The sequence below is a fragment of the Trichomycterus rosablanca genome, chromosome 9, assembly GCF_030014385.1.
Source record: "Trichomycterus rosablanca isolate fTriRos1 chromosome 9, fTriRos1.hap1, whole genome shotgun sequence".
In the NCBI taxonomy this organism is placed as follows: domain Eukaryota; kingdom Metazoa; phylum Chordata; class Actinopteri; order Siluriformes; family Trichomycteridae; genus Trichomycterus; species Trichomycterus rosablanca.
In genome coordinates this window covers 18,807,904-18,834,456 of record NC_085996.1, presented here as the reverse complement: position 1 = coordinate 18,834,456, position 26,553 = coordinate 18,807,904, and the positions used below count along the sequence as shown (strand labels likewise).

Genomic DNA, 26,553 nt, shown 5'->3' with positions numbered 1-26,553 from the left:
GCTCTGATTGTTTTAAACTTTTTAATGATAGTTATTAGGTCTCTCTATGGCAATCACAATTGTGTCTCAAAACAGGATTCCATGAAACCTTTATTTAACAGACAAAAGTACAAAGAAATTACTTTTCTTTTGGCTGACCATACATACTTGCTTGTATTTTGTAATTATAAACAAATTTGTAATTTGTCCAGTAAGAAAAACCAAACATCGTTAACTAACTTTAATGAACAAATGATTCAGTTTGGCTGCTTCTGTTAGAGGTTGCCATTATAGCTTATTCGTCTGCATATTTGATTTGCCACCATTTTTATGTTGAATGTCCGTCCTGACGCAACCCACCTATTTACCCAGGCTTGGGATCAGCACTAATGGTGCACTGACATGTGTCCCCGAATGGTTAGGTACACGTAACATAATTCACCTTTTGATTCAACACCCAGAACTCAGACATGGCCTCGCCTCACAGCAAGTAGGTCCGGGTTTGATTCCCAGGTGGGGTGGTCCGGGTCCTTTCTGTGTGGAGTTTGCATGTTCTCCCCGTGTCTGCATGGGTTTACTCCGGGTGCTCCGGTTTCCTCACACAGTCTGAAGACATGAAAGTGAGATGAATTGGAGATACAAAATTAATAGAAAAACTGTGTTCGATATAACCTTGTGTAATGAGTAACTACCGTTCCTGTCATGAATGTAACCAAAAGAGTAAAACATAATGTTAAAATCCTAATAAACAAACAAACATACCGTTATGCTGCATGAGCTCACTGATGCATTTCCATATAAATAAATGGGCAGTTGTAGACTAGCGGTTAGGGTATTGGACCAGTAATCAAAAGGTCACTGGTTTAAGCCCCACCATTGCCAGGTTTCTGCTGTTGGGCCCTTGAGCAAGGCCCTTAACCCTCAATTGCTCAGACTGTATACTGTCACAATACTGAAAGTTACTTTGGATAAAAGCATCTGCTAAATGTTAATCTAAATGTGTATGTGATATTTTTATTTAAACAGCTCTTTTTACAGACACTATATAGTTTATAATTTTTAGTTATGTGTACATGTGTGTGTATATGCTTATAAATATAATCTGTTGCTATTGTCTTATTCCTTAAAAAAGGCTTATTGGAGACATGACATTTATGAAACACATCAGTATTACTGTAAATAAGCATGTCCCTCTCCATATGGACTGTGAAAAATTCAGCCAACAAAAGAATGCATGTTCCTGACAGCAGTGCCCACAAGCTAGAAAGGTCAAAATCTGCCTGCTTAATTTATACACACCCAGATGCATTTGCCATCAAGTTAGAGCTCTGGTGTGTTAATGAACGTCTCCAGTTGTCTCACAAGTTGCCTGGTTCATCAGTTTCATCACTAGAGGGGGTTTTGCACTCGCGGTAGTGAAGACCTGCTGACAGCTCTGAGTATGCTCGCCTAACCAAGCAGCCAATGTTTCCTTATTTAACATAATTAAGAGATGAGGGAAACGATCATTTTCTCACCCTGTCAGTCACATTTAGTGCAGTTCCAGCAACACTTTCACAGTGCCAAATAACACCAAACCTCCTAAAGTGACCCAGAGATGCATTACAAATACTTCATATTTTCTCCAGTTCTTATTAAGCAAAAACATGCTCCTTAGACTTAATGTTGCTTAACTACAAGCTCACATGAACACCAATAACATCAAGTCTTTTTAGTCAGGTTTCCACTATCACCAAAATACAGAGATGGCTTTTTAAAGGTGGCCAGTAAGCTTCATGCTCTTTTATTTACTGCATTTGACTCAATTAGTCAAAAATATTTTATTATCCTGTCCTTAAAATTAATTTAAGCATCTGTGGCATTGCTTTAGTCTGGTTCAGATCTTATCTTACTGAAAGGCAGCAGTTTATTTGCATCGGCAAATTCAAATCCAGTTGGGCTCCAGTCTATCAGGTGTGCCACAAGGATTAAAAAGCTCCTCTTTTTATTATCTATATGCTACCACTTGGCTTTATAATTCACAAGTATTGTTTCAATTTTTATTTTTGTCTTGATGACTCTCACATTTACAAGTAAATAGGTCTAAATACCTTTTGAATGTACTGCATGTGAAGGCTTCATAATATATAATCAAGTTCTAGGTATTAATAATTCAAATACAATAAATACATATATAAGTGGCTAAGTGGGTAGCACTGTCGCCTCACAGCAAGAAGGTCCTGGTTTCAATACCCAGGTGGCGCGGTCCGGGTCCTTTCTGTGTGGAGGTTGCATGTTCTCCCCGTTTCCTCCGGGTGCTCCTACCACAGTCCAAAGACACGCAAGTGAGGTTAATTGGAGACACTGAATTGCCCTATAAGTGAATGGGTGTGTGTGTGTGTCTGCCCTGCGATGGACTGGCGTCCCATCCAGGGTGTTACTGTGTGCCTTGCGCCCATTGAAAAGCTGGGATAGGCTCCAGCACCCTCTGCTTATCCTAATTGAATAAGCGGATAAGAAAATGAATGAATGAAAAAAGTAGTAAGCATGATGAAGGTAAATGATCTTCTCTGGGAGAAAATGATTACACAACACTGTGGGAAAATCCACAGATGTGTAAACAGCAGGGACAACAGTGAACGATAAGCAATAAATAGCACCACAGTTATCTCCGTTCCAACACCCAATGCAGAACACCTCTGCTAGAACAGAAGCTCAGAGATAAATGGGCTAGTTAATGCAGGATCTGATAATCCATCAGTTTCCTTCTCACTATGGTGTTAAAATATGGTGTCACTAGAGTTTCTTTACATCATTATTTTGGAAAATTTACACTGTTCCATGTTTTGGTTCAAACCATGAATGTTGTTACTTTGGAAGGCATTCTTGTGATTAATTGATTTAGTAATTGCTTTCTTTTATGCGTAACTGTTTCTGTTCTTTGCTCAACCTGCAGGATGAAGCTCAGTCTCCACTCTCGGTCCAGTCTCAGCACTCTCCTGTTTCTGTCTGCTCAGACTCCAGCGGCTTCATCGAACCAGCACCTGAGAAGAAGCCGGTCAAGAGGACCAATCAGGCAAGAGGTAAAAACACTCAGCCAATTATGACTTCCTTACCTGCATTGTTGTACCCCAATAACCAGTGAATTGCTTAGAAAATACACAGTAAAAGCCTAACATTCACTTATTAAAAAAGCTTGATGAAGATACCACTGGTTGTTGTTAGCGCATACACCTGCAGTTTGAAAAATATAGTGTCCAAAACTATTATATCATGCACAGTCAAGAAAAGTCAAGCCATATCATGTACATCGATAAGCCAAAAGTATAACTGACCTGCAGACACAGCCCTATACACAGAAGGTTTAATGCACTGTGTGCTGTGACACATTCACCTCATCACCAGAATTAAAATGATTTGCAAAATGAGTCACAATAGCCTTTCTGTTGACCCCTACCAGACTCCATAGCTTTTATGTTTTCTGTCAACAAAGAGTCTTAGCCACCCAACAACCTGTTGATGGTACGTGGCCTGTCCCTCCTCAGACCACTGTTGCTTGGTACTCACCATGGAGATACTTTAACCCAGTTATCTAGCCATGATGATTTGGCTTATATTAAAGTTACTTATGTTTTAATCCCTGATTGTGTCTGCTGCTTTTACCATGTGTACTAAGATCACCATCAGCCTGATATTTCATATATCCCTGAACGTGACATGCACACCTTTGGTGGTTCTAATGTTTTGGTTTATCAGTGTATATTTTATATCAGGACCTGGGTACGGACTTTGCCTTTATACACTGACTGTGAAGACTTTAACAATGAACCTAATGTTATGTTTGAACCAATGACGTTCATTATTCAAATTATTAAAGATTGAATAGGTCCCTGGAGCCTTGCAAACTACTGACTGAATGCTTTCTTAGAAACTATATGCTAGCTTACCATTTAGCTATAAAATAAATCACCAGCAATATATCTGCTGATTTTGGCATGTAATTTTGGGCCAGTAAGAGAATTCTTTTATTGATTTCTGTATCAAGGTATGCCGAAGAGAATTTCCTAGACCATTTAGCAATATTTACTTGATGATGTAAACAAGAAAAACTCATTATTGATTTTTTTTATTAATGTTTTATTACTTGTTTAGAGGTACTTCAATTTAGATATTTACAGCACCATGTTATCCACTAAAATTATTACTATTGTCATGGAATATTAATATTGTTTCTTAACAAGCTAATTGTGAAAATGACAATATTTAACAGTTTTCTCTCTTTCAGCTAAACCTGCTCAGAGACCCATTCATCTGAGCCCCAAAGTCTCTATTCAGCCTAAACCACTGATCACCGCAGTGCCCATCGCTCAGAGCGCAGCTACTCTTCAGACCAAAACCATCATAATCCAGCCACTGCAGACCACAGTAGTGCCTGTGGTCAAACCAGCACCCATCACTATCCAGCCAGCTCCTCCAACAGGTCAGAACCCACCAGGTTAATCACATAATATTAATATTTCATAAATACACAATTCTGGACTACATATGAACAACAGATTGACTTTAAATGTGCATGGGTAGCTTGTTCCCACAAGTATTAGTGATAAAGCTGAAGAAATACCAGGTGCTTTTAGACAACATTAGCACTGCTTCTTATTCTTATTCTTATTATTCTTTTTTTAATATATCCACAGCCACAGGTAATTTCATGGCTTTTTTGGGCCAAACCTCAGATCAAGTAGGATTATAAAAATTTCCCTTCAACATTTTAAGGCTGAGAAACAAATAGCCTACTGAAAAAAATAACGATTCCACAGATGCCATAAAAGATGTTTAAGCCTTAAACCCAAAACTTAATTTGGTATAGTTGTTATTAAAACAGGATGTAATAGTTATAGATTATGTATATGCTTCCAATGTGTTCATGAAAATACTTGACCACTAATTTTGGAATAACATGTTAATATGTGGTCAGTATCAGCATGACAAGAGAAGTGCCCATTTACATGGAGTGCCTTACATCAGTATTCACACCCACTTTTCAGTTTTTCTGTTATGATGTGGAGCATAAATTTATTTGGATTATTAATTAAAAAGCTGCTTAAAATAGCATATAATACCAAAGTAAGGGAAATCAATATATTTTGCAGAGTTGGCAAGACAGAAGCCACTGTTGCCTAAATGACATTTGACAGTCCATTTGTTTGCTAGACAGCATGTGAAGGACTGTGATATCATGAGGAAAAAGATTCTATGTCTAATGAGATGAAAATTGAAAACAAAAAATTGAGCTTTATGGGCAGAACAGCAAGAACTATGCCTGTCGAAAAATTGGTACAGCTCAACAGTAAAACATTGTGGTATTAGCACCATTAGTCTGTATTCTGATTGAGGGCTTATTGAATCACAAACAGAATAACAAAGATGCTGCATGTTGCAGCATGCAATGTTGCATCATCATCTAAAGTCTTTGTATTGTTGTATTTTAGATAAACCAACTTTTTTGTTGGCTGTCTTTGGTCACTTTGACACTAAATCAGCCACATGGTAATTCCACATTGTGCTCATCAATCTTAAAAATATTTTATTATTAGCAGTTTTGGCTTGTATAAAGTAGTGGTTTTTAGTCTTAGTTATTTTAGCCACATTTTTACTTTTATTTCCTCTATCAGAAAATCACTCTTTTACAGAATCATCTACAACCCCAAATCAAAAATGTTGCAAATAATACATTTACATTGACTTTTATTTGATTGCAGACAGGATGAACCTGAGATATTTCATGTTTTGTCTGCTCAACTTTTTTTCGTCTCAAAATTCTCCACACATTCTCTATTGGGGACAGGTCAGGACTGCAGGCAGGCCAGTCCAGTACCCGTACCATCTTGTTCTGCAGCCATGCCTTTGTAATGTGGCTTTGCATTGTGCATGGACGTCCATGAAAAAGATGACGTCTTGGAGGCAGCCTATGTTGCTCTAAGATCTCAATGTACTTTTCTGCATTAATGCTGCCATCACAGAAATGTAAATGACCTTTGCCAAGGGCACTGACACAGCCCCATCTTTGCTCATCAAAGACTCAGCCTTTCCTGGATACTGCTTTTGTACCAAACCATGATTACAATCACCATCATTATTTAGTTTTTTCACCTCATTACAAGCCCCAATTTTTTGGAATGTGTTGTAGGCCTGAAATGCAGGAATGGAGGTATATTAACAAATGAAATGAAGTTGAGCAGACAAAACATGAAATATCTTGTGTTCAAATTGTTTACAATCAAAAAAGTCAAAGTAAATGTAAGGAACACTGCATTTTTATTTTATTTGCATTTTCCATACTGTCCCAACTTTTTCTGATTTCCTTTCCTTTCATTTTTTTGCCTCTTGTTTGCTTCACTTATCTATGATATGTGTCTAGACCCCAACTTTTGCAAGGTGAATTGGACTTTTCTTAATCTGGAAAGGATATTTGGGATTGACTTCGTGGCATTTGCAAGATACGGCCAAAAGATGGCGATAGATGTTAAGCTTTGTCCCTCACTTCTATTAAAGCTTTATTAGGATCAGTCCTATAGAGACTTCAAGACTTGTTGCTGAGTCATTCCTGGGATTGGGTGCCTTTTGGACCTTAAAACTTTTTGAAAATGAAACACTGTGTTTATTAGTTTTTCATGTTTTATTATAAAAAGGACATGTTATACTTTTCCAAACTAATATTGGTCAAGCTAAATTACACATGCACCTCATAAACACAGTGACATCCACCCTGTTACGTATTAGGCTGTAACAGGGTGGACCATAACAGGGTGGACATTCTGACATAAATTTAGCCATTACCTAGCGAGTGAGCAAACCTTTTAAACAGTATTAATTGAAAGACTGAGATATTTTCATGATTAAACCTCATGTTTCCTTCACTAAATCAGAATGTACAGCACTGGGGACATAGGAAAACCTCTGGTATCTAACAGATAAAAACAGTGTAAAATGTATACAGTAATTTTATTGGGGGGAAGGGGGGGTAGAAAACATTGTGTTTAGTATTTGAAAGTGTTAATTATTTTAGTAAGATGTTTAGCAATTGTATTGTTTAAATGTACTTAATAAATACAATGATCAGTACTGGGGACACAAAAGGCACCGAATTGTAGGAATGACCCTGCTGCATCTTGTACATTTGCAGCATTTTCTATAATTCGCTAAAAACTACAATGCATTACATGCTTAATAAAATACATTAAACAATTATAATGCTTAAACATTTAAGCCCTTCAGTGAGTGAAAAACAAACTGCTGAAACGGGATTCCATAAACATATTTAATTACTTTCAGATAATGTGCAGTCTGTGACTGACATACTGATGTGCATTTAACACTGACCTGGTTAAACTGCCTGTTTATTTCCAGGTAAAGTACATACACTGTATGGCCAGAATTATTGAGACTTCTGCTGAATGTTGAATTCAGGTGTTTCAGCCATGCCCGCTTTTAAGAGTTGACTATTAATAATCTAAATAAATATTATGCTTTAAATGTGTGGCAACAGTTTAGGAAAGGTCCTTTATGTTTCATCATGGCTTGATGAGTTTGGTGTGGAGGTAGATGGTGTAAAGACCTGACCTCAACCTCACTTATCAGTATTGGGATGAATTTGAAGACTAATTCAAACCAGTCCTTCTTCTCCAACATTAGTGTCTGACCTTAAAAATGCTGTGTGTGCAGAAAATACACTGTAAAGCTTTCCTAGAAAAATGAAGGCTTTTATAGCCGTGATTGGAGTGTGAACTCTATATTATTGTCCATGGTTTTGTAATAGGGTGTCCAAAAGGCTGATGGTCAGATTTTTACATATTTCTGGCCATTGAGTGTATGTAACATGGACTAATGTCTATGTACAATTGTTAAACAGGTCTTGTTGGGTAACTTGACAGGTGGATGCCTGAACAATTTAGCTTTAAACATTTACTTACTATCATAGAAACAAGTGAATTACTAGCATAAATAAATCATCTTTTCACACCATGAGATCTGCTGCATGTGATTATAGATATAAAACTATATATAGCTTTAAAACTATAGCATCATTGTCTATATGACCATTATGACCACCTCCTTGTTTCTACACTCGCTGTCTATTTTATCAGCTCCACTTACCATATAGAAGCACTTTGTAGCTCTACTATTACTGACTGTAGTCCATCTATTTCTCTACAAACTTTTTTAGCCTGCTTTCACCCTGTTCTTCAATGGTCAGGACCACCACAGGGTCCTGGGTGTTGGATCGTTCTCAGCACTGCAGTGACACTGACATGGTGGTGGTGTGTTAGTGTGTGTTGTGCTGGTATGAGTGCATCAGACACAGCAGCGCTGATGGAGTTTTTAAACACCTCACTGTCACTGCTGGACTGTGAATAGTTCACCAACCAAAAATATCCAGCCAACAGCACACTGTGGGCAGCGTCCTGTGACCACTGATGAAGGTCTGAGAGTGAGAAAATGAGAGAGGTCTGTAATTTTCATCATAGGTATACTTCAACTATGAGAGACAAAATGAGAGAAAAAAATCCAGGAAATCACATTGTAGGATTTTTAAATAATTAAAATCCTTTTTTTTTTTTTTTTTTTTTTTTTTTTTTTTTTTTTTTTTATTGTAGGATTTTTAAAGAATTTATTTGTAAATTATGGTGGAAAATAAGTATTTGGTCAATAACAAACAAGCAAGATTTCTGGCTCTCACAGACCTGTAACTTCTTCTTTAAGAAGCTCTTCTGTCCTCCACTCGTTACCTGTATTAATGGCACCTGTTTGACATCGTTATCTGTATAAAAGACACCTGTCCACAGCCTCAAACAGTCAGACTCCAAACTCAACCATGGCCAAGACCAAAGAGCTGTCGAAGGACACCAGGAAGAAAATTGTAGACCTGCACCAGGCTGGGAAGAGTGAATCTACAATAGGCAAGCAGGTTGGTGTGAAAAAATCAACTGTGGGAGCAATTTTAAGAAAATGGAAGACATACAAGACCATTGATAATCTCCCTTGATCCCGTGGGGTCAAAATGATCATGAGAACGGTGAGCAAAAATCCCAGAACTACACGGAGGGACCTGATGAATGACCTGCAGAGAGCTGGGACCAAAGTAACAAAGGCTACCATCAGTAACACACTATGCCGAGAGGGACTCAAATCCTGCAGTGCCAGGCGTGTCCCCCTGCTTAAGCCAGTACATGTCCAGGCCCATCTGAAGTTTGCCAGAGAGCATATGGATGATCAAGAAGAGGATTGGGAGAATATCATGTGGTCAGATGAAACCAAAATGGAACTTTTTGGTAAAAACTCAACTCGTCGTGTTTTGAGGAAGAAGAATGCTGAGTAAACACCATACCTACTGTGAAGCATGGGGGTGGAAACATCATGCTTTGGGGCTGTTTTTCTGCAAAGGGGACAGGACGACTGATCCGTGTTAAGGGAAGAATGAACGGGGCCATGTATCGTGAGATTTTAAGCCAAAACCTCCTTCCATCAGTGAGAGCATTGAAGATGGAACGTGGCTGGGTCTTCCAGCATGACAATGATCCCAAACACACCGCTCGGGCAACGAAGGAGTGGCTCCGTAAAAAGCATTTCAAGGTCCTGGAGTGGCCTAGCCAGTCTCCAGACCTCAACCCCATAGAAAATTTGTGGAGTCCGTGTTGCCCAGCGACAGCCCCAAAACATCACTGCTCTAGAGGAGATCTGCATGGAGGAATGGGCCAAAATACCAGCTATAGTGTGTGCAAACCTGGTGAAGACTTACAGGAAACGTTTGACCTCTGTCATTGCCAACAAAGGTTATGTTACAAAGTATTGAGTTGAACTTTATTGACCAAATACTTATTTTCCACCATAATTTACAAATAAATTCTTTAAAAATCCTACAATGTGATTTTCTGGATTTTTTTTCTCATTTTGTCTCTCATAGTTGAAGTGTACCTATGATGAAAATTACAGACCTCTCTCATCTTTCTAAGTAGGAGAACTTGCACAATCAGTGGCTGACTAAATACTTTTTGGCCCCACTGTATATGGTAAATGGAGCTGATAAAATGGACAGTGAGTGTGGAAACAAGGAGGTGGTTTTAATGTTATGGCTGATCAGTGTATGTATATACACATCTATATATACATGTATGATTTTTGAAATATTGAAATATTTTGAAATGTTGTCTTTCCTCCCAGATCTGTTTTTGCTGCACATTCCTGTAGATGTAATCTTCTTTGGTTTTGGTTTGGTGTATTTGTAGCTCATGTAAAAGACATAAATATGAATGTAGTTTTAAAAAAACAACCCAGGAGATGGCGTTTTCACCGAGTTTGGTTTTTATTTGTCTGTGTGTGTATTTATGTGTTTGTGAGGTCATGTGGTCATGCATCACTAGTGTTTAAAGTCACTTAAAAAGGATCCAATATCCATCCTGCTCTGCCAGTGTAAACACTTAAATAATCCTCCTGGTGGCAAGGATCAGATGGAGTGTTGCTCGTACCCTGCCGGGGGCATCAGTATTCCAGTCTGGAGACGGTTTAATATGATTCAGATTGTCATGATTTGGTGCTGGATCTCCAACTTTTTTGTGTATTTAACAGTTTTCCCTCCCTGTTTTTTCCTGTTTTTAAAATAACTCTTTGTTATACTGATTGCACATTACTTGTACTGATTATACATTACTTTTATATATGATGTATTGTGCAACCAAGTCTGTATTTCTAATATTAAACTTTTTAGATGATTTATGGCAGAAATACATCTTAATAAGTCATTTTTTTAAAATATACAGCCGTGAAAAAGTTAGGACACCCCATGAGAACCTTTGTCTTTTTGAACATATTTAAACATATGAACATTTGAGCTTCATTTGAACAGTACTGAGAGACGGAGTTGTGAGATGAGAGATGTAAATAATTTTCCGGACAGTGGAATGGCTGATTTCTAATTGTTTTCAGATCTTTTTAAATCCCTTTCCAGACTCATATGCGTCTACAGCCTTCTTTCTGAAGGCCTCAGAGAGCTCTTTAGATCTCACCATGGTGATACTACTTCAACACTTTAACAATCAAGAGCAAATCAAACTAATGTCTGAGGTTTAAATAAAACTCCACTGTCCTGTAAGGATGGTCTAATCATTGCAGCTGATGTGGTGCACTGGATTCTAATTTTAGACATTTTAAGTAGTAATAAATGTGGGGGTGTCCTAACTTTTTCCTCACAATAAATTTCCATTTTTGTTCGTTACATTTTACAACTCGTGTTTAAAAGTAATTTTTAACATTTTATTTGTTTAGTTATATTAGCTCCGTCTCTTAATACTGTTCAAATAAAGCTCAAATGTTCATATGTTTAAAAAGGTTCTCATGGGGTGTCTTGACTTTTTCACATGACTGTATATAAATTAATTAATATGGTGCTTTGAAAGAGCTGCCATGTATACCCTTTTATTACTGCATATTTGTTTATCTGATGAACACATTTAAAACATGTGATTACACAAAGGGAGCCAGGTAACCAAATGTAAGGTTTAATTTGAACTGACTGTGTAGAATAAAAATCTTTACCCTCTTAATCAAATTTAAGCTGTCATATGACATGTTCACTAAACATCCTGATCTAAAAATATTTTAGACAAGCTGAGCAAAAAAAATATAGAATTATATCAATCTTAAAAGGCTTATGATGCTCTAGTACTCCACCGAACCACAGTGTGAGCCTTCTCACCAAAGTAAATGGATATTAATCTACAAAAATAGTGACCTGTCTGCTACAATGTATTCAAGCATTGTGTATAAATAAAAATAATGCATGACCATGCTGTATTAACAAGACAGTTACAGTAAGTCATGGCCATGATACCATAAGATGAAGAACATCTTTTTATTTTAGGCACAGCTAACATAAAGCATACAGAATCGGGTATGCTGTCAGGGGATTTGTGTGTTTTAAGTATCTGAAAGTGTCTCTTGCTTAGAATTATGCCATGTTTCAATACAAGTGACTTCAAAATATTACAGTAGTTCATTCCATGACTAAAAAAAACATTCACTTTTCATTTTTGGATGAAAGCATATTTCTTGTCACATGTCATGTCCACAACTTACTTATCTCATTCCCACACGTTAATAAGCCATCACCACGCATCAAAGATCTCGTTCCCATGCATAAACATGGCAAAGTTGTGCTTTATTTTTATTTATACGGGATGTCACCAGTGGGGCTCTGTAGCTTTTTCAAATAGGAAAAAGACAAAGGCAAAAATGAGAATCTTGAAAGTGTAGCTTGGGACATACCACTGTTAAACAATAGAAACATTAATGCCTGTCTGACAAATCATCTGAATGATAGGATATCTAAAATGTTTAAAAAAACAAAAAAGAATCATGTTCATGTTTATAAATCTAGCAGTGTGTTTCATTTTGGGCCAGATTTTCTCCACATAGAAAGGAGTTTTTACAAGGGGGTTGGATATTTTTGTTCTTTAAAAATATGTTTTGTTTCATGGTTTTAATGTTTTTTTTTTTTACTGTGACATGTTTTTTTGTTTATATTGCTGGACTAAACTAATACTAAGATGTGTTTGAATTACTGGATGGTTAAAGTGCTCATACCTTGTAAAGATAGCACCGGTGAGGATCTGAGAGAATGGAAACAAAAGTAATTCATCATGGTGTGAACATTTTGTACTTTAGGCTGACAGCTGCACTTTGTTTGTAAAGCAGTGCCTGGTATAGCTTTACTGGTGAGGATAAACTGGGATATGCTTATAAACACAGGGATCGCATCAAGTGCTTTAAGTCTGAATGGATTCTAGTGGGTGTTCTGACAGAATGGATGAGAAAAGAAAATGTGGGTGTGAAGGTAAAAATGTTAAGAGTAGCAATTAAAGACGTATGTTTCTTAGATGAGATGTTTACATCCCTGTGCCCCCTGCTTTTACTCTTTCTCTCTCCTTCCTCTCTCTTTTGGTGCCTTGTTTTTGAGTCTTGTAAGTGCACATTTAAGGATAAAAGAGGCTGACATGGGATTCTAATGTAGACTTTGTTTTGTTTTTCCCTAGGTCATCCCACCTTTCTGTCTCAGCCCACCCAGGTGCTGCAGCTCCAGCCCTCACAGACCAGCATGCCAGCATGTACCCGGGTAGTCACCATGCCCAACCTGGCACCAGAGAGACCTGCAACACTTGCCAGCCCTGCAATGTCTCCTCCCGTCATAGCCGTCCCTTTACGAAACCCTTCGTCAGACGATGATGTAAGTCTACTTGAATCAAATCATTCCACTGTAGAATTAAAACATCAATGTGTTTGAGTTAAGGTTTATTTTAGGAGTTCTTTACAGTTCTTTAAAGAAAAAGTGCTACACATCTGCGTATTTTACTAAAATGTTATTACCACCGCCTTTAAATTACCTTTGAATACCTGGTTAGGATTATCCGACACTGCATGAAATTCTAACAGGTGTTAAAAATAAATATTCTAAAATACAGAGCACCATAAAACAACTCACAGACGAAATGTTTGATATTAGACTATGCTAGCGCATTGTGGACTATCAGGAAATAAAAAAGCTGATTAGTTGGCAAGAGAAAGAACTATACAAAAAATCATTAACCTCAGCCACTCAGGTGGCGCAGCGGTAAAACACGCTAGCACACCAGAGTTGGGATTTTGAATACATCATATCGAATCTAAGCTCTGCCATCCGGCTGGGCTGGGCAGCCATATGAACAATGATTGGCTGTTGTTCAAGGATGGGAAAGCTGGACCAGGGTTCCTCATATCTGGTGCAAGAAGATTGGGGGGACATCAAACCCCCTATAAACAACATTTAAAATAAATGGCAACTTGAATGGAACACACAAACAAACAATAAACTACACGAGATTCACCCCGACGTCAGGAATAAACCCAAAATACACTATGGAAAACATACAGACCAAGTTATCTACACTAGACGTAAAATAGGCCATTCCAGATTGACACGCCAACATCTAATATAAGGAGAAGATCCCACACTTTGCAAAGAATGTCAGACACCAATCACAATGAAACATATCCTGAATGAATGCCCAAAGTACAACAGAGAAAGACAAAAAATATTTATGCCTAATACATTAAAAGAAATCCTCACCTAAGGTAACATGGAAACAATCCTTAAATTCCTCAGTGATGTAAAGCAGAAGACACAAACATAGTACAATAATAGATTATACTAGACAATACATAGTCCATAATAGCATGATTTGACAAGTTTAATGTGAATGAAATCCAGTAGCCTTTTCAGAGCCCTGTCCTCAACCTTAGTGAACCACTTTAAAATGAATTGGAGTGGTAACTGTGACCCAGACCTTCCTGTCTAACCTCACAGTGCTCTAAACAAGCATAAATAATGTGAAACGTCTTCCCACTGTTACAGCTGCAACTCCAAAGAAAGCATATGGGTTTTGGAATTGAATGTTTAATAAGCTCATGGTCAAGTGTTTACATACCTTTGGCCATGTTGTAAATACATGCAGGTAATGATACAAGTTTGATGTAGGTAATGTTAGCACACAACTTAAAGGCCAGCTAGTTTGCAGGCCAATTAACTACGCAACTCCAGTGTTCCTGCAGAGATGCCAGTGTTTAGGAGCTGGGAAATTGAGAGGATGGTTAAAAATGTTCTCAGATTTAATAAAACCTTCTTTATTTCGGTGGCATTAACACGCAGTAAGTTACAGGTTATGAGCGCTAGATTGGTAGATTGATTCAAAGCTGTGGAGCTTTAGTTGTGATGTCAATCTGAAGATGCAATGGGATGTTGGGGCAGTTGTAGCCTAGTGGTTACTGGACTAGTAATCAAAATGTTGCTTGTTCAAGCCCCACCACTGCCAGGTTGCCATTGTTGGGCCCTTGAGCAAGACCCTTAACCTTCAATTCCTTAGACAGTATACTATCACGGTACTGTAAGTCACTTTGGATAAGCAGTAGTTCCGAAAGTGTAAATGTAATATTCCACCGTCCACATTTTATTTTTGTGGTCTTTTCATCAAATAAAAGTTCTTACTGCTTATTCAGCCACTAGATCACCCTTCAAACATCCCCTATTGATTTAGCTTTTATGCTAAGTAGTGCTTTTCATGCTTTGTATCTTTTTTTAGTTTATTTGCTCCCAGAGCTTCAAAGGAGAGAATATTTTAGTTTATTTGTTTCTTGTTTATTGCAAGTCTCGGTCCATGTTTGTTCATTTAAGAGCTGCCAAGCCATAGAAACCATGAGCTGGACTGACAGTAAAAGCACAGAACAAAAAATGGTCTGGTTCTGCTTTTGATACCATGTGTTCATCAAATGGGTTGCAGTGAAGAGCTAGCCCAGGAAGACTGTCCTCACTTTGACTACATGACTTCTTTAGACTGACACGTATTAAGACTGTAATATTCAGGGAGGGTAAAAAGGACTGTGGAAGAAAACAGTGGAATGTAGAGATGGAGACAGTTCAAGTGACTTGGAAGAATGTGAGTGCTTAGCATTAATTCCACATTTTCCTTACTGTTCCATGCCTATCCGTTCATGCAGATTTTTACACTCCATAACCTTTTGGATTTGGCCGACCCATTTTTTCATTTTCCTAGTTGCTGATCATGTGGTAGTCTTTTATTTATTAACGTCAAGCTGGTGCGATGGACAATTTCTGTAGAAAGTAGATCAGACTTCAATTGCAGGAGTCTGTTCTAAGTCAGCTTATAGTTTTCCACTTGCTATTTTAAGAATTCCAGAAGCAGAACTAAGACATTGCTTTTGTTTGGTTTAGTTACATTAAAAACAACTGTCATTTTGTCTAATGTATCTACTCTTACTGTAAGTGGGTGTCCTGCAAAACCTCACCAACAGCACAATGTGTGGCACTAAAGGAGGTGAAAAAGTACCCAGTGGTAACAGCAAAAGGCCTGCAAAAATCTCTTAAACTTGCTAGAGTCTGTTAATGCATTCAGTACTGGGAAACCCACTGCTGTAAAGGTCATCTGCATATCTTAGGTTTGCTGAAACCCACCTGGATGTTCCACAGTACTGGGTCTTCTAACAGATTTTATGCAAGTTTAACATTTTGGCTGAAAAGGCAGCACAAACCATGATGGGGGATCATTACTATGCTATATCAGGGTATGTACAATTTGCAGTCATTGAGAAAACTGTAGCATTCAGCTGTGAAATGTCTGATACAAAAGAGTGAGAGTGGCTGTCCATGAGCTAAAGCTTAATTCCAGATGTTCTAAAATTTCTCTTTATGCTTGTTCAGAAATATAACAAATGTCAGTGAACTAGATGACCTCAAGTAAACTTTACAGTAAGTGGCCACAACTATATTTCAAATGTTTTTTATTGAATCAATGTAGTAATAAATGTCTATTTATCTTTGATTTGTGTGTTCTCCACCTCTAATTTAGTCCCATTTTATTCCTGATTTCACTGCATGAATGGCACTCTTGCTTAGCAATATATAAAATGACAGGCTGCTATACTTTTATCCTTTTTTGAGCTGTAGGTCTCCTAATTAACAACAAATTAAGTAAAAACATCAACTGCTGGAAACAGACAGGCTAAATGTTGTAGATATCGGTTGTGTGTTTTGTTTAAAAAAGTATTTTTAGATCTTTATTTATAGTTGCAATATTCAACCTCATTACTTTAACAATAGAATGCCTTTATTTGTCATATATACATACAGTGGGGTCAAAAAGTATTTAGTCATCCACTGATTGTGTAGGTTCTCCTACTTAGAAAGATGAGAGAGGTCTGTAATTTTCATCATAGGTACACTTCAACTATGAGAGACAAAATGAGAAAAAAAAATCCAGGAAATCACATTGTAGGATTTTTAAATAATTTTTTTGTACATTATGGTGGAAAATAAGTATTTGGTCAATAACAAACAAGCAAGATTTCTGGCTCTCACAGACCTGTAACTTCTTCTTTAAGAAGCTATTTTGTCCTCCACTCGTTACCTGTATTAATGGCACCTGTTTGACCTCGTTATCTGTATAAAAGACACCTGTCCACAGCCTCAAACAGTCAGACTCCAAACTCAACCATGGCCAAGACCAAAGAGCTGTCGAAGGACACCAGGAAGAAAATTGTAGACCTGCACCAGGCTGGGAAGAGTGAATCTACAATAGGCAAGCAGGTTGGTGTGAATAAATCAACTGTGGGAGCAATTGTAAGAAAATGGAAGACATACAAGACCATTGATAATCTCCCTTGGGGTCAAGATCTCATCCCGTGGGGTCAAAATGATCAGGAGAACGGTGAGCAAAAATCCCAGAACTACACGGAGGGACCTGATGAATGACCCGCAGAGAGCTGGGACCAAAGTACAAAGGCTACCATCAGTAACACACTATGCCGAGAGGGACTCAAATCCTGCAGTGCCAGGCGTGTCCCCCTGCTTAAGCCAGTACATGTCCAGGCCCGTCTGAAGTTTGCCAGAGAGCATATGGATGATCCAGAAGAGGATTGGGAGAATATCATGTGGTCAGATGAAACCAAAATGGAACTTTTTGGTAAAAACTCAACTCGTCGTGTTTGGAGGAAGAAGAAAAACCCAAGAACACCATACCTACTGTGAAGCATGGGGGTGGAAACATCATGCTTTGGGGCTGTTTTTCTGCAAAGGGGACAGGACGACTGATCCGTGTTAAGGGAAGAATGAACGGGGCCATGTATCATGAGATTTTAAGCCAAAACCTCCTTCCATCAGTGAGAGCATTGAAGATGGAACGTGGCTGGGTCTTCCAGCATGACAATGATCCCAAACACACCGCTCGGGCAATGAAGGAGTGGCTCCGTAAAAAGCATTTCAAGGTCCTGGAGTGGCCTAGCCAGTCTCCAGACCTCAACCCCATAGAAAATTTGTGGAGTGCATGTTGCCCAGCGACAGCCCCAAAACATCACTGCTCTAGAGGAGATCTGCATGGGGGAATGGGCCAAAATACCAGCTACAGTGTGTGCAAACCTGGTGAAGACTTACAGGAAACGTTTGACCTCTGTCATTGCCAACAAAGGTTATGTTACAAAGTATTGAGTTGAACTTTTGTTATTGACCAAATACTTATTTTCCACCGTAATTTACAAAAAAATTATTTAAAAATCCTACAATGTGATTTCCTGGATTTTTTTTTTCTCATTTTGTCTCTCATAGTTGAAGTGTACCTATGATGAAAATTACAGACCTCTCTCATCTTTCTAAGTAGAAGAACCTGCAAAATCAGTGGCTGACTAAATACTTTTTGGCCCCACTGTATACAGGTGTACAGTACAGTGAAATTCTTTCTTCGCATATCCCAACTCATTTGGAAGCTGGGGTCAGCCATCGTACGGCGCCCCTGGAGCAGAGAGGGTTACGGGCCTTGCTCAAGGGCCCAACAGTGGCTGCATGGCAGAGCTGGGATTCGAACCCTCAACTTTTCAGTTGATAACCCAAAGCTCTACCCACTAGGCTACCACTGTCCCAGGTATTAGACCACTTTAAACAGGTATTAGAATGTTGTGTATAGAATTCTAAGAAAATATAAAGGAAGTTTCAGTAAACAGAGAAAAAATATTTATACATGCATATAGCACACTATATAGCCAAAAGTATTCGCTCGTCTGCCTTCACATGCATATGAACTTGAGTGACATCCCATTCTTAATCCATAGGGTTTAAGATGATGTTGGCCCACCCTTTGCAGCTATAACAGCTTCAACTCCTCTGGGAAGGCTTTCCACAAGGTTTAGGAGTGTGTTTTTGGGATTTTTTTCTTTCAAAAGCACATTTGTGAGGTCAGACACTGATGTTGGCATGGCTCGCAGTCTCCGCTTCAATTCATCCCAAACGTGTTCTATCGGGTTCAGGTCAGGACTCTGTGCAGGCCAGTCAAGTTCTTTCACACCAAACTCGCTCATCCATGTCTTTATGGACCTTGCTTTGTGCACTGGTGCGCAGTCATGTTGGAACAGGAAGGGGCCATCCCCAAACTGTTCCCACAAAGTTGGGAGCATTAAATTGTCCAAAATCTCTTGGTATGCTGAAGCATTAAGAGTTCCTTTCACTGGAACTAAGGGGCCGAGCCCAACTCCTAAAATACAACCCCACACCATAAGCCCCCCTCCACCAAACTTTACACTTGGCAAAATGTAGTCAGACAAGTACCGTTCTCCTGGCAACCGCCAAATCCAGACTTATCCATCGTATTGCCAGACGGAGAAGCGTGATTCGTCACTCCAAAGAACACGTCTCCACTTCTCTAGAGTCCAGTGGTGGCGTGCTTTACACCACTGCATCCAACACTTTGTGTGTGCTTGGGAGCGTGGTCTTGCTCTAAAATTCATCATCATCAAGTTTAATTTCAGCACAAAAGTCACAATAAAAGCACAATACTGTTCCTCCTCAAAATGCCTTGGTATTCCTGTGAATCTTTGATGCCAGTCATATAATTAAGGTTGCCAGTTCATGCAGCAGAAAAACATCCTCACACCATCACTGATCCACCTCCATGCTCGACCATGAGGATAGTATTCTTCTGGTCATAAGTCTCATCTTTCTTGTGCCAGACAAACTTCTGATCCATAAAACATTATAAGTCACATCACAGCTGAAGCAAATTAAGGCTCATTATTGAGTCTCAATGGTTTAATCAAATTGTAAGCCAACTTAAGATCATACAGACCAGAAGTAGGATTTAGGATCAGGAATATTATGTAGGGGTTGAATAATTGGCAGATAATATAATACTATAAAATACAGCTTTCATTTTCTGTGTTGTTTAATTGCTAAAGACTTTATTTAAATCTAGCTCTGCAGTAAGTTCAGAGTTATAAGTCTATTTTTTCTGTATTTGTGGGGTTTAAGCTACCATGATTTTAAACAATAGCTTTACTTACTGTGTGTAACCTGATTCACCTGCTCAGCACCTGTTGTAAACAACACCAGCTACACCAGGACATATCCCTTGGCCTTAAGTCCATTAAAGTCAATTGTGTTTGGACCTCCTCTTAGATGAAACATTTTCGAGCATTTTTAAGGTGGCTTGAATGGCCATTTTACTTTCAGCTTGACCGGTTTTAACGTGAATGCACAAGCGAAAGGTTTATTTATCTCCAAATAACTGAGCCATTTGCTAATGTTCTGTTGTATCATCTGGGATGAATCACTTGCATTCCTTACGGTTAACAAACCTGATGATGTGATTCTCACAAAGCAAGAGCATACAGTTCATGACATGGTTCATTGAGATTGAGAAACAAGAGTAAAACAATATGGCAAAAAAGCTTTTTAGAGCTATCGTGTAGCAGGGTATTTAAAGAGTCAGTGCTCTGTGTTTGTAGAAAGTTTCAGGGTCTGTTTGGTTTTGTTTTCTTTAAGATTTGCACATGGCTAAAACTAGTAATGGTACAAGACCTAGTTTTTGCTAGTCAATATACACTGATCAGCCATAACATTAAAACCACCTCCTTGTTTCTACATTCACTGTCCATTTTATCAGCTCCACTTACCATATAGAAGCACTTTGTAGTTCTACGATTACTGACTGTAGTCCATCTGTTACTCTGCATGCTTTGTTAGCTCCCTTTCATGCTGTTCTTCAATGATCAGGACCCCCACAGGACCACTACAGAGCAGGTATTATTTGGGTGGTGGATCATTTTCAGCACTGCTTTGACACTGACATGGTGGTGGTGTGTTAGTGTGTGTTGTGCTGGTATGAGTGGATAAGAAGCTGCAGCACTGCTGGAGTTTTTAAACACCTCACTGTCACTGTGCTGGACTGAGAATAGTCCACCAACCAAAAACATCCAGCCAACAGCGCCCCGTGGGCAGCGTCCTGTGACCACTGATGAAGGTCTAGAAGATGACCAACTCAAACAGCAGCAATAGATGAGCGATCGTCTCTGACTTTACATCTACAAGGAGGACCAACTAGGTAGGAGTGTCTAATAGAGTGGACAGTGAGTGGACACGGTATTAAAAAACTCCAGCAGCACTGCTGTGTCTGATCCACTCATACCAGCACAACACACACTAACACACCACCACCATGTCAGTGTCACTGCAGTGCTGAGAATGATCCACCACCTAAATAATACCTGCTCTGTGGTGGTCCTGTGGGGGTCCTGACCATTGAAGAACAGCATGAAAGGGGGCTAACAAAGTATGTAGAGAAACAGATGGACTACAGTCAGTAGTTGTAGAACTACAAACTGCTCCTATATGGTAAGTGGAGCTGATAAAATGGACAGTGAGTGTAGAAACAAGGAGGTGGTTTTATAAGCTGGGAAAATGCTATTGAAAACAGTAAACATCATATAGCCATCTAGCAGTTTGCATTTAAGTAAAACCGTCCAAAATTAATGTTGGTAGTTGCAGATGATGGTGCACAATAAATGTGATGCTTTCTCATGTGACTGAAAATGTCAGTCACAATTACCTGTTTTAACATATGTTTACTGGCCATTTCGAAAGCTCTACCTACCATATAGATAACTGTGTGGGTATAACAATTACTGACTTCATGTCTGTATGTTATTCAGTATGCTATCACCCACAGTATAGTATCACCCTTCTCTACCCCATCCATCTTTGGGAAGGGACGCCATAGGACCCCCACTGGCCAAATATTATTCAGGTGGCCCATTCTCAGCACAGCAGTGGCATAGGGCTGGGCGATATGACTAAAAAAAAACTCATATCTCGATATGCTTTTGAGAAGTGGCGATATAAGATACGATACAATATAATGTAAACTTAACAAAGTACAATGGCAGGCCACTGCCAGTATTCAGCAGAATCTCACAGTCACATTTCTGCTGTCCATTTCACTTCAAATAAATGAGTATAATAAAAATCCTGAAAAAGTTCAATATTTGATAATGCTTTGCTGTCATTGCAAAATGAAAATGCACGGTAAACAGCAGCACCACGACCCAGATCAACCACACAGCAGCATAAAGTCTTTACCACTGCTTACCTGAGCTTCTCTTCTTCAAACTGAGACCAGATCTATACCCGTGTGTTGTTCCATTAGGGATAAAATCCACTTTTTGTAAATTTTTTCCTTTATGTTTCTAAAATATTTCCAGAACATTTACTGCATATTTTGCACAAAACTCTACTATGTTGCGCATCATCCCTACGGGAGCCGAACCATTTCCAGACAAACCATGTCTTTTTTGGTATTAAACGAATATGGTCATTTTTAATATCGTGTAAAAATTAATATTGAATATATCGATATTTGTGATATTCCGCCCAGCCCTACAGTTACACATGGTATAATTCTTTTTTTGCAGCTACTGTCATACATAAACACTATATGACATTTAGTCTGAGCTGTAGTTACATAATTCTAGCCAATGGATGGCTGCAGTCATATCAGGTATCTAAATTGACGGGTTGGTTATTTTCAGCATAAAGATTGAGAGCAGATTTTTTTATTACCGAATGTTATGTGTTAAGAAATAAAAGGGCTGCTATTATGGTCCAAAAATGCAAGAGTTCACCTTCATCATCCTTCTCTGTCTTTGTCCTTCTGGTTTTGTTTTTTGCTTTTTCCTCTCAAAGGTACACAATGTCATTTTCTGCTTCAACGTGGCAGATGGCAGACGTACACGCACACGCACACACACACACACACACGCACACAGCTCCATGAAAAAACATTCAGAGCAGTACCATGTCATGCCAGAGGATAAGGGAAAGTGATTATAACCCTGCATACCTGTAATCACTCACTCACTCAGACCTGTATTTTCTCTGTTATATGGCTCAGCCTTTGAGGTTTATTAGTGTTTTGTTTTGCAGGTAGTAGTTTGTTCAAATGCATGCATGCCTGACAGTAGATGAGTGCTAACTGTTCCTTTCCAGTCAAGCATTTTATTTCTTTAATATCAGTCACTGAGCAAGTGACAGAAATTGCTCCTAAAACTGTCTGTTATTACATTGTGTTGATTTTATTTGTGATTTTTATAATTATCTCCCCACCTTTTAATTAATGCAATTGTCCATTCACACTATAGTAGCACATTTGCATACATTGCTTATTTTTTTGTCTTCAGACAACCCACAATCACAAGTCAGACATGAATATTCAGTCTTGCACTTCTCTATGCATTACATTTTTCATTTTTAAAATGTACTTTAGTTCAAAGCTGACACACCTGGTATTCCACAAGCCCTCAATAAATAAGAACCCACTAGCCAATAGATCCGTGTACTCCAGGTATTTTTTATATGTACTCACTTTTGTAGACAGGGAGGGAAGAGCTTTAACAGTACAGCTGTACAGCAGTGAATGTGGTTTATTGGTATAATATCATGACTTATTTATTGGTAATGAAATTTGACCTTGCTAATAACATTATTACATTTTTAGTGGTTGCTGGCACTAAGGCAGTTGTGTTAGAAAGGAAAGTTGAGGTGTGTACTTTCTGTTTGTAAATGGAAAAATGACCTAATGTAATTCAAGATCATTCAACTTTTGCACTGCATCCTCCGCTTGTTTTGGTTTTACCCAAAAGAAAGTGTAGTTTTGGTGAAAACGCTTTTGTGTTGGATTAATACAGTACGATGTTTCGTTATAACAGGAGGCCAGATTTGTTTAAATATGGGAAAAACGCCTAAAAACAGCTCAGACTTAATCAAAAGTGTTAGAAGTATTTATGCACATCTGTGGTTGTTCTCTCCTGCTGAGAGAAATATTTGGATAGGCAAGACATGCTAAGCAATGCTATCGATTCTTTAGAATCTTTGATCCCAATAAGTTTTTAATAGACATTTAATGCTTGACAGTCACAGCTGTGAACACACATCTGTAAATGTAAGCTTTTAACTGTTAAAACTGTTCACGCCATAAAGCAGGGCTTCTGCGCCCAGGTGGCGCAGCGAGATATTCCAATAGCACACCAGCGCCGAGATTCTGAACTCCTCGGTTCGAAACTTGGCATTGCCACGGGTCGGCTTTTTTTTTTCTTTATGCATTTCCTCCCCCTTTTCTCCCTTTTTAGTGTGTCCAATTGCCCGATTGCGTCATGCTACCAATGCCGATCCCTGCTCTGATTGAGGAGAACGAAGCTAACTCCGACACGTGGGCAGCATGCCGTATGCATTTTATTACCTGCACTTTAACGAGTGCAGTGCAGCTCAGCGTTGTGTACGGAGAGGACACACCCTGAGAGCACTCTTTTTTCATCTCTGTGCAGGCGCCATCAATCACTCAGCAGAGGTCGTAAATGCACCAGTCATGGGAGAGAGACCCCATCCGGCTTAGTCCCACTCATATCTAAACAACAGGCCAATTGTTGTTCATGTGGCCGCTCAGCCTTAGCCGGTAGGCAGAGCTGAGATTTGATACGATGTATTCGAGATCTCAGCTCTGGTTCCAGCGTGTGTTTTTACCGCTGCGCCACCTGAGCGGTGAGGTCTTCAAACGCTGTGTAAGGACCCTGATTGGCAGATACAGAGGCGCCTGTGCTGAGTGCATAGGTGATCATAGCATCTGTGGTTTGTAGTAATCAACAGTTCTTTCTTTTTAGAGGCAGGACAGAGTTTTTAGATGTTTTGCTTTTCAGGACTTGGCTTACCATCGACCCTCAATTTGAATTTTAAAGACTGAACCTATTATTCAGCCATGATGATATCCATAGCAACTGACATAGCATTGAGAATTAAACAAACAAACTTACTAACTTGGCTTACCACTTCTTGACTGTTGCTTAAACACATTACCGCATGACAGTAACACAACCAATAACTCAGAGGTAATCAGCACATCTCTAGCAGGTGGTAAATTTGTCACACCTACTTGGCGTAACGGTGGCATCTGATGCCAGTGCAATCACTAGGCTTTTCATTATGTCCAGCTTTTGCTAACAATGCTTGTATTTGGAGAAATGACTGAATCCACTAGTCAAGGGTGTCTGACAGGCTTTACTTCTACACAGCCAGAGGTATGTAGTGTTTACATCAGACTTCTTTCATGGTGTCAGAAAGTCACTGGAGTGTAAATCAAGGGAGCTAAAAATATATGCTTCACAACTTTCAGACCATTAACACTGGTGTCACTGAAAGGTAATGAAAACATGGATCATTGAAACTGTCACATGTTATAGAATGCAGCTGGTTCCATGCTCTGCGAAGTGTGTGTGTGAGATTTGGGTGTGTGTAGGCAAGTGTGGGTTAGTTGGAGCAGAGGGCTTGTTAACTCATCTCAAATTAGCCAGATGCGATTATGCCGTATGTACAGCTGTTTGGGGAAAAAAAAGACATTTTTAACACATTTGATATGACATCACTGTAAAATTATGCACATCACTCAGCTTTTGTAAAATAAAAATAAAAATTTGGTTTGAAGACAGTAAATTTTTCTGTATTGAGCACTGCATTTTTTGTAATCACAGTTTTACAAAACATAATTAATATAAAATAAGACTGTAGCACTGTCGCCTCACAGCAAGAAAATCCTGGGTTCGATTCCCAGGTGGAGCGGTCCATAGTCCAATCAAAGTCCAATTTTTTTCCTAAAACAAACTGTAGCGTGGACCCATCTGTCCACAACACATTTTCACTATCTTTTGTTCCAGCTAAGATAAGCCTGGGCCAGAGAATTTAGTGTTTCTTCATTGTATTGTGCGGCTTTCTCTCTGTCTAACTGTTTCATTTGCATTCCCTGATCTATTGGCAGACTGTGTTAAGTACCAACAATTTTCTGAAGCACTCTTAAGCCCATGGTCTATATTTAGCACAGTAGAATTATCCCTTGCCCTGGTGTTTATATCAGCTGTTGATGAATGAATGTTCTTGATGCAGTGCCGTCTAAGGGATCGGAGATCATGGGTGTTCAGCTTGGGCTTGCACCCTTGCCCTATGCGCACTAAAATTCCTCCAGATTCCTTGAATCGTTTAATGAGATTATTATTATGAGGGAGAAATATGCAAATCATTGTTCCAAACATTTCAATCATTTGCTCACACATTTGTTTACAAACTGAAGATCCTCTGCCTTTCTTTGCATTGACTGTGTTTGAATGAAATCATAATAAGGATAAGGGTTACCACATTATTTGTCATATATTCATATGCACTAGTACAGTACTATGACATTCTTTATTCTCATATCCCAGCTTGTTTGGAAGCTGGGGTCAGAGTGCAGGGGCAGCCATTGTATCTCACCCCTTGAGCTGATTACAGTCATCATGAAATGTAGTAATGGATGTATATTATCAAATAAAATAAAGCTGACCAAACAAAACATGAAAGATCTTGGATTTATACTGTCTGCAATGAGATAAAAGTCAATATAAGAAACACTGTTTATTTAGGTGGCCCATTCTCACCACACTTTGCATTTTCCATACTGTCCCACTTTAGGGGTTGTATATGCAATAAAGAATTACTGAAATCCTACCTTACTGTTTTTTTACATTACTGTTTACCTGTGATTAGTGTGATTGTAGTTAACTAGTTATTTAACTAGCTGGCTAGTAATGGGTCAAATAACTGTTAGAACAACCTTAGTAATAGTAATTGTTAGTTATTTTTACGTATTCATTAATTTATCT

The 26,553-nt window shown here is 38.7% G+C and overlaps 1 protein-coding gene across 3 annotated transcripts in view; it reads left to right on the top strand.

The window, feature by feature from the left end:
- atf6 (activating transcription factor 6) overlaps positions 1-26,553 on the top strand; it is a 91,046-nt gene that overhangs the window by 6,887 nt on the left and 57,606 nt on the right. For all 3 annotated transcript variants that reach the window (XM_063002026.1, XM_063002025.1, XM_063002027.1), the window contains exons 5-7: positions 2,915-3,041; positions 4,244-4,438; positions 13,044-13,234. In XM_063002026.1, the coding sequence (XP_062858096.1) occupies positions 2,915-3,041; positions 4,244-4,438; positions 13,044-13,234 (513 nt within the window). The remainder of the gene's footprint in view (positions 1-2,914; positions 3,042-4,243; positions 4,439-13,043; positions 13,235-26,553) is intronic.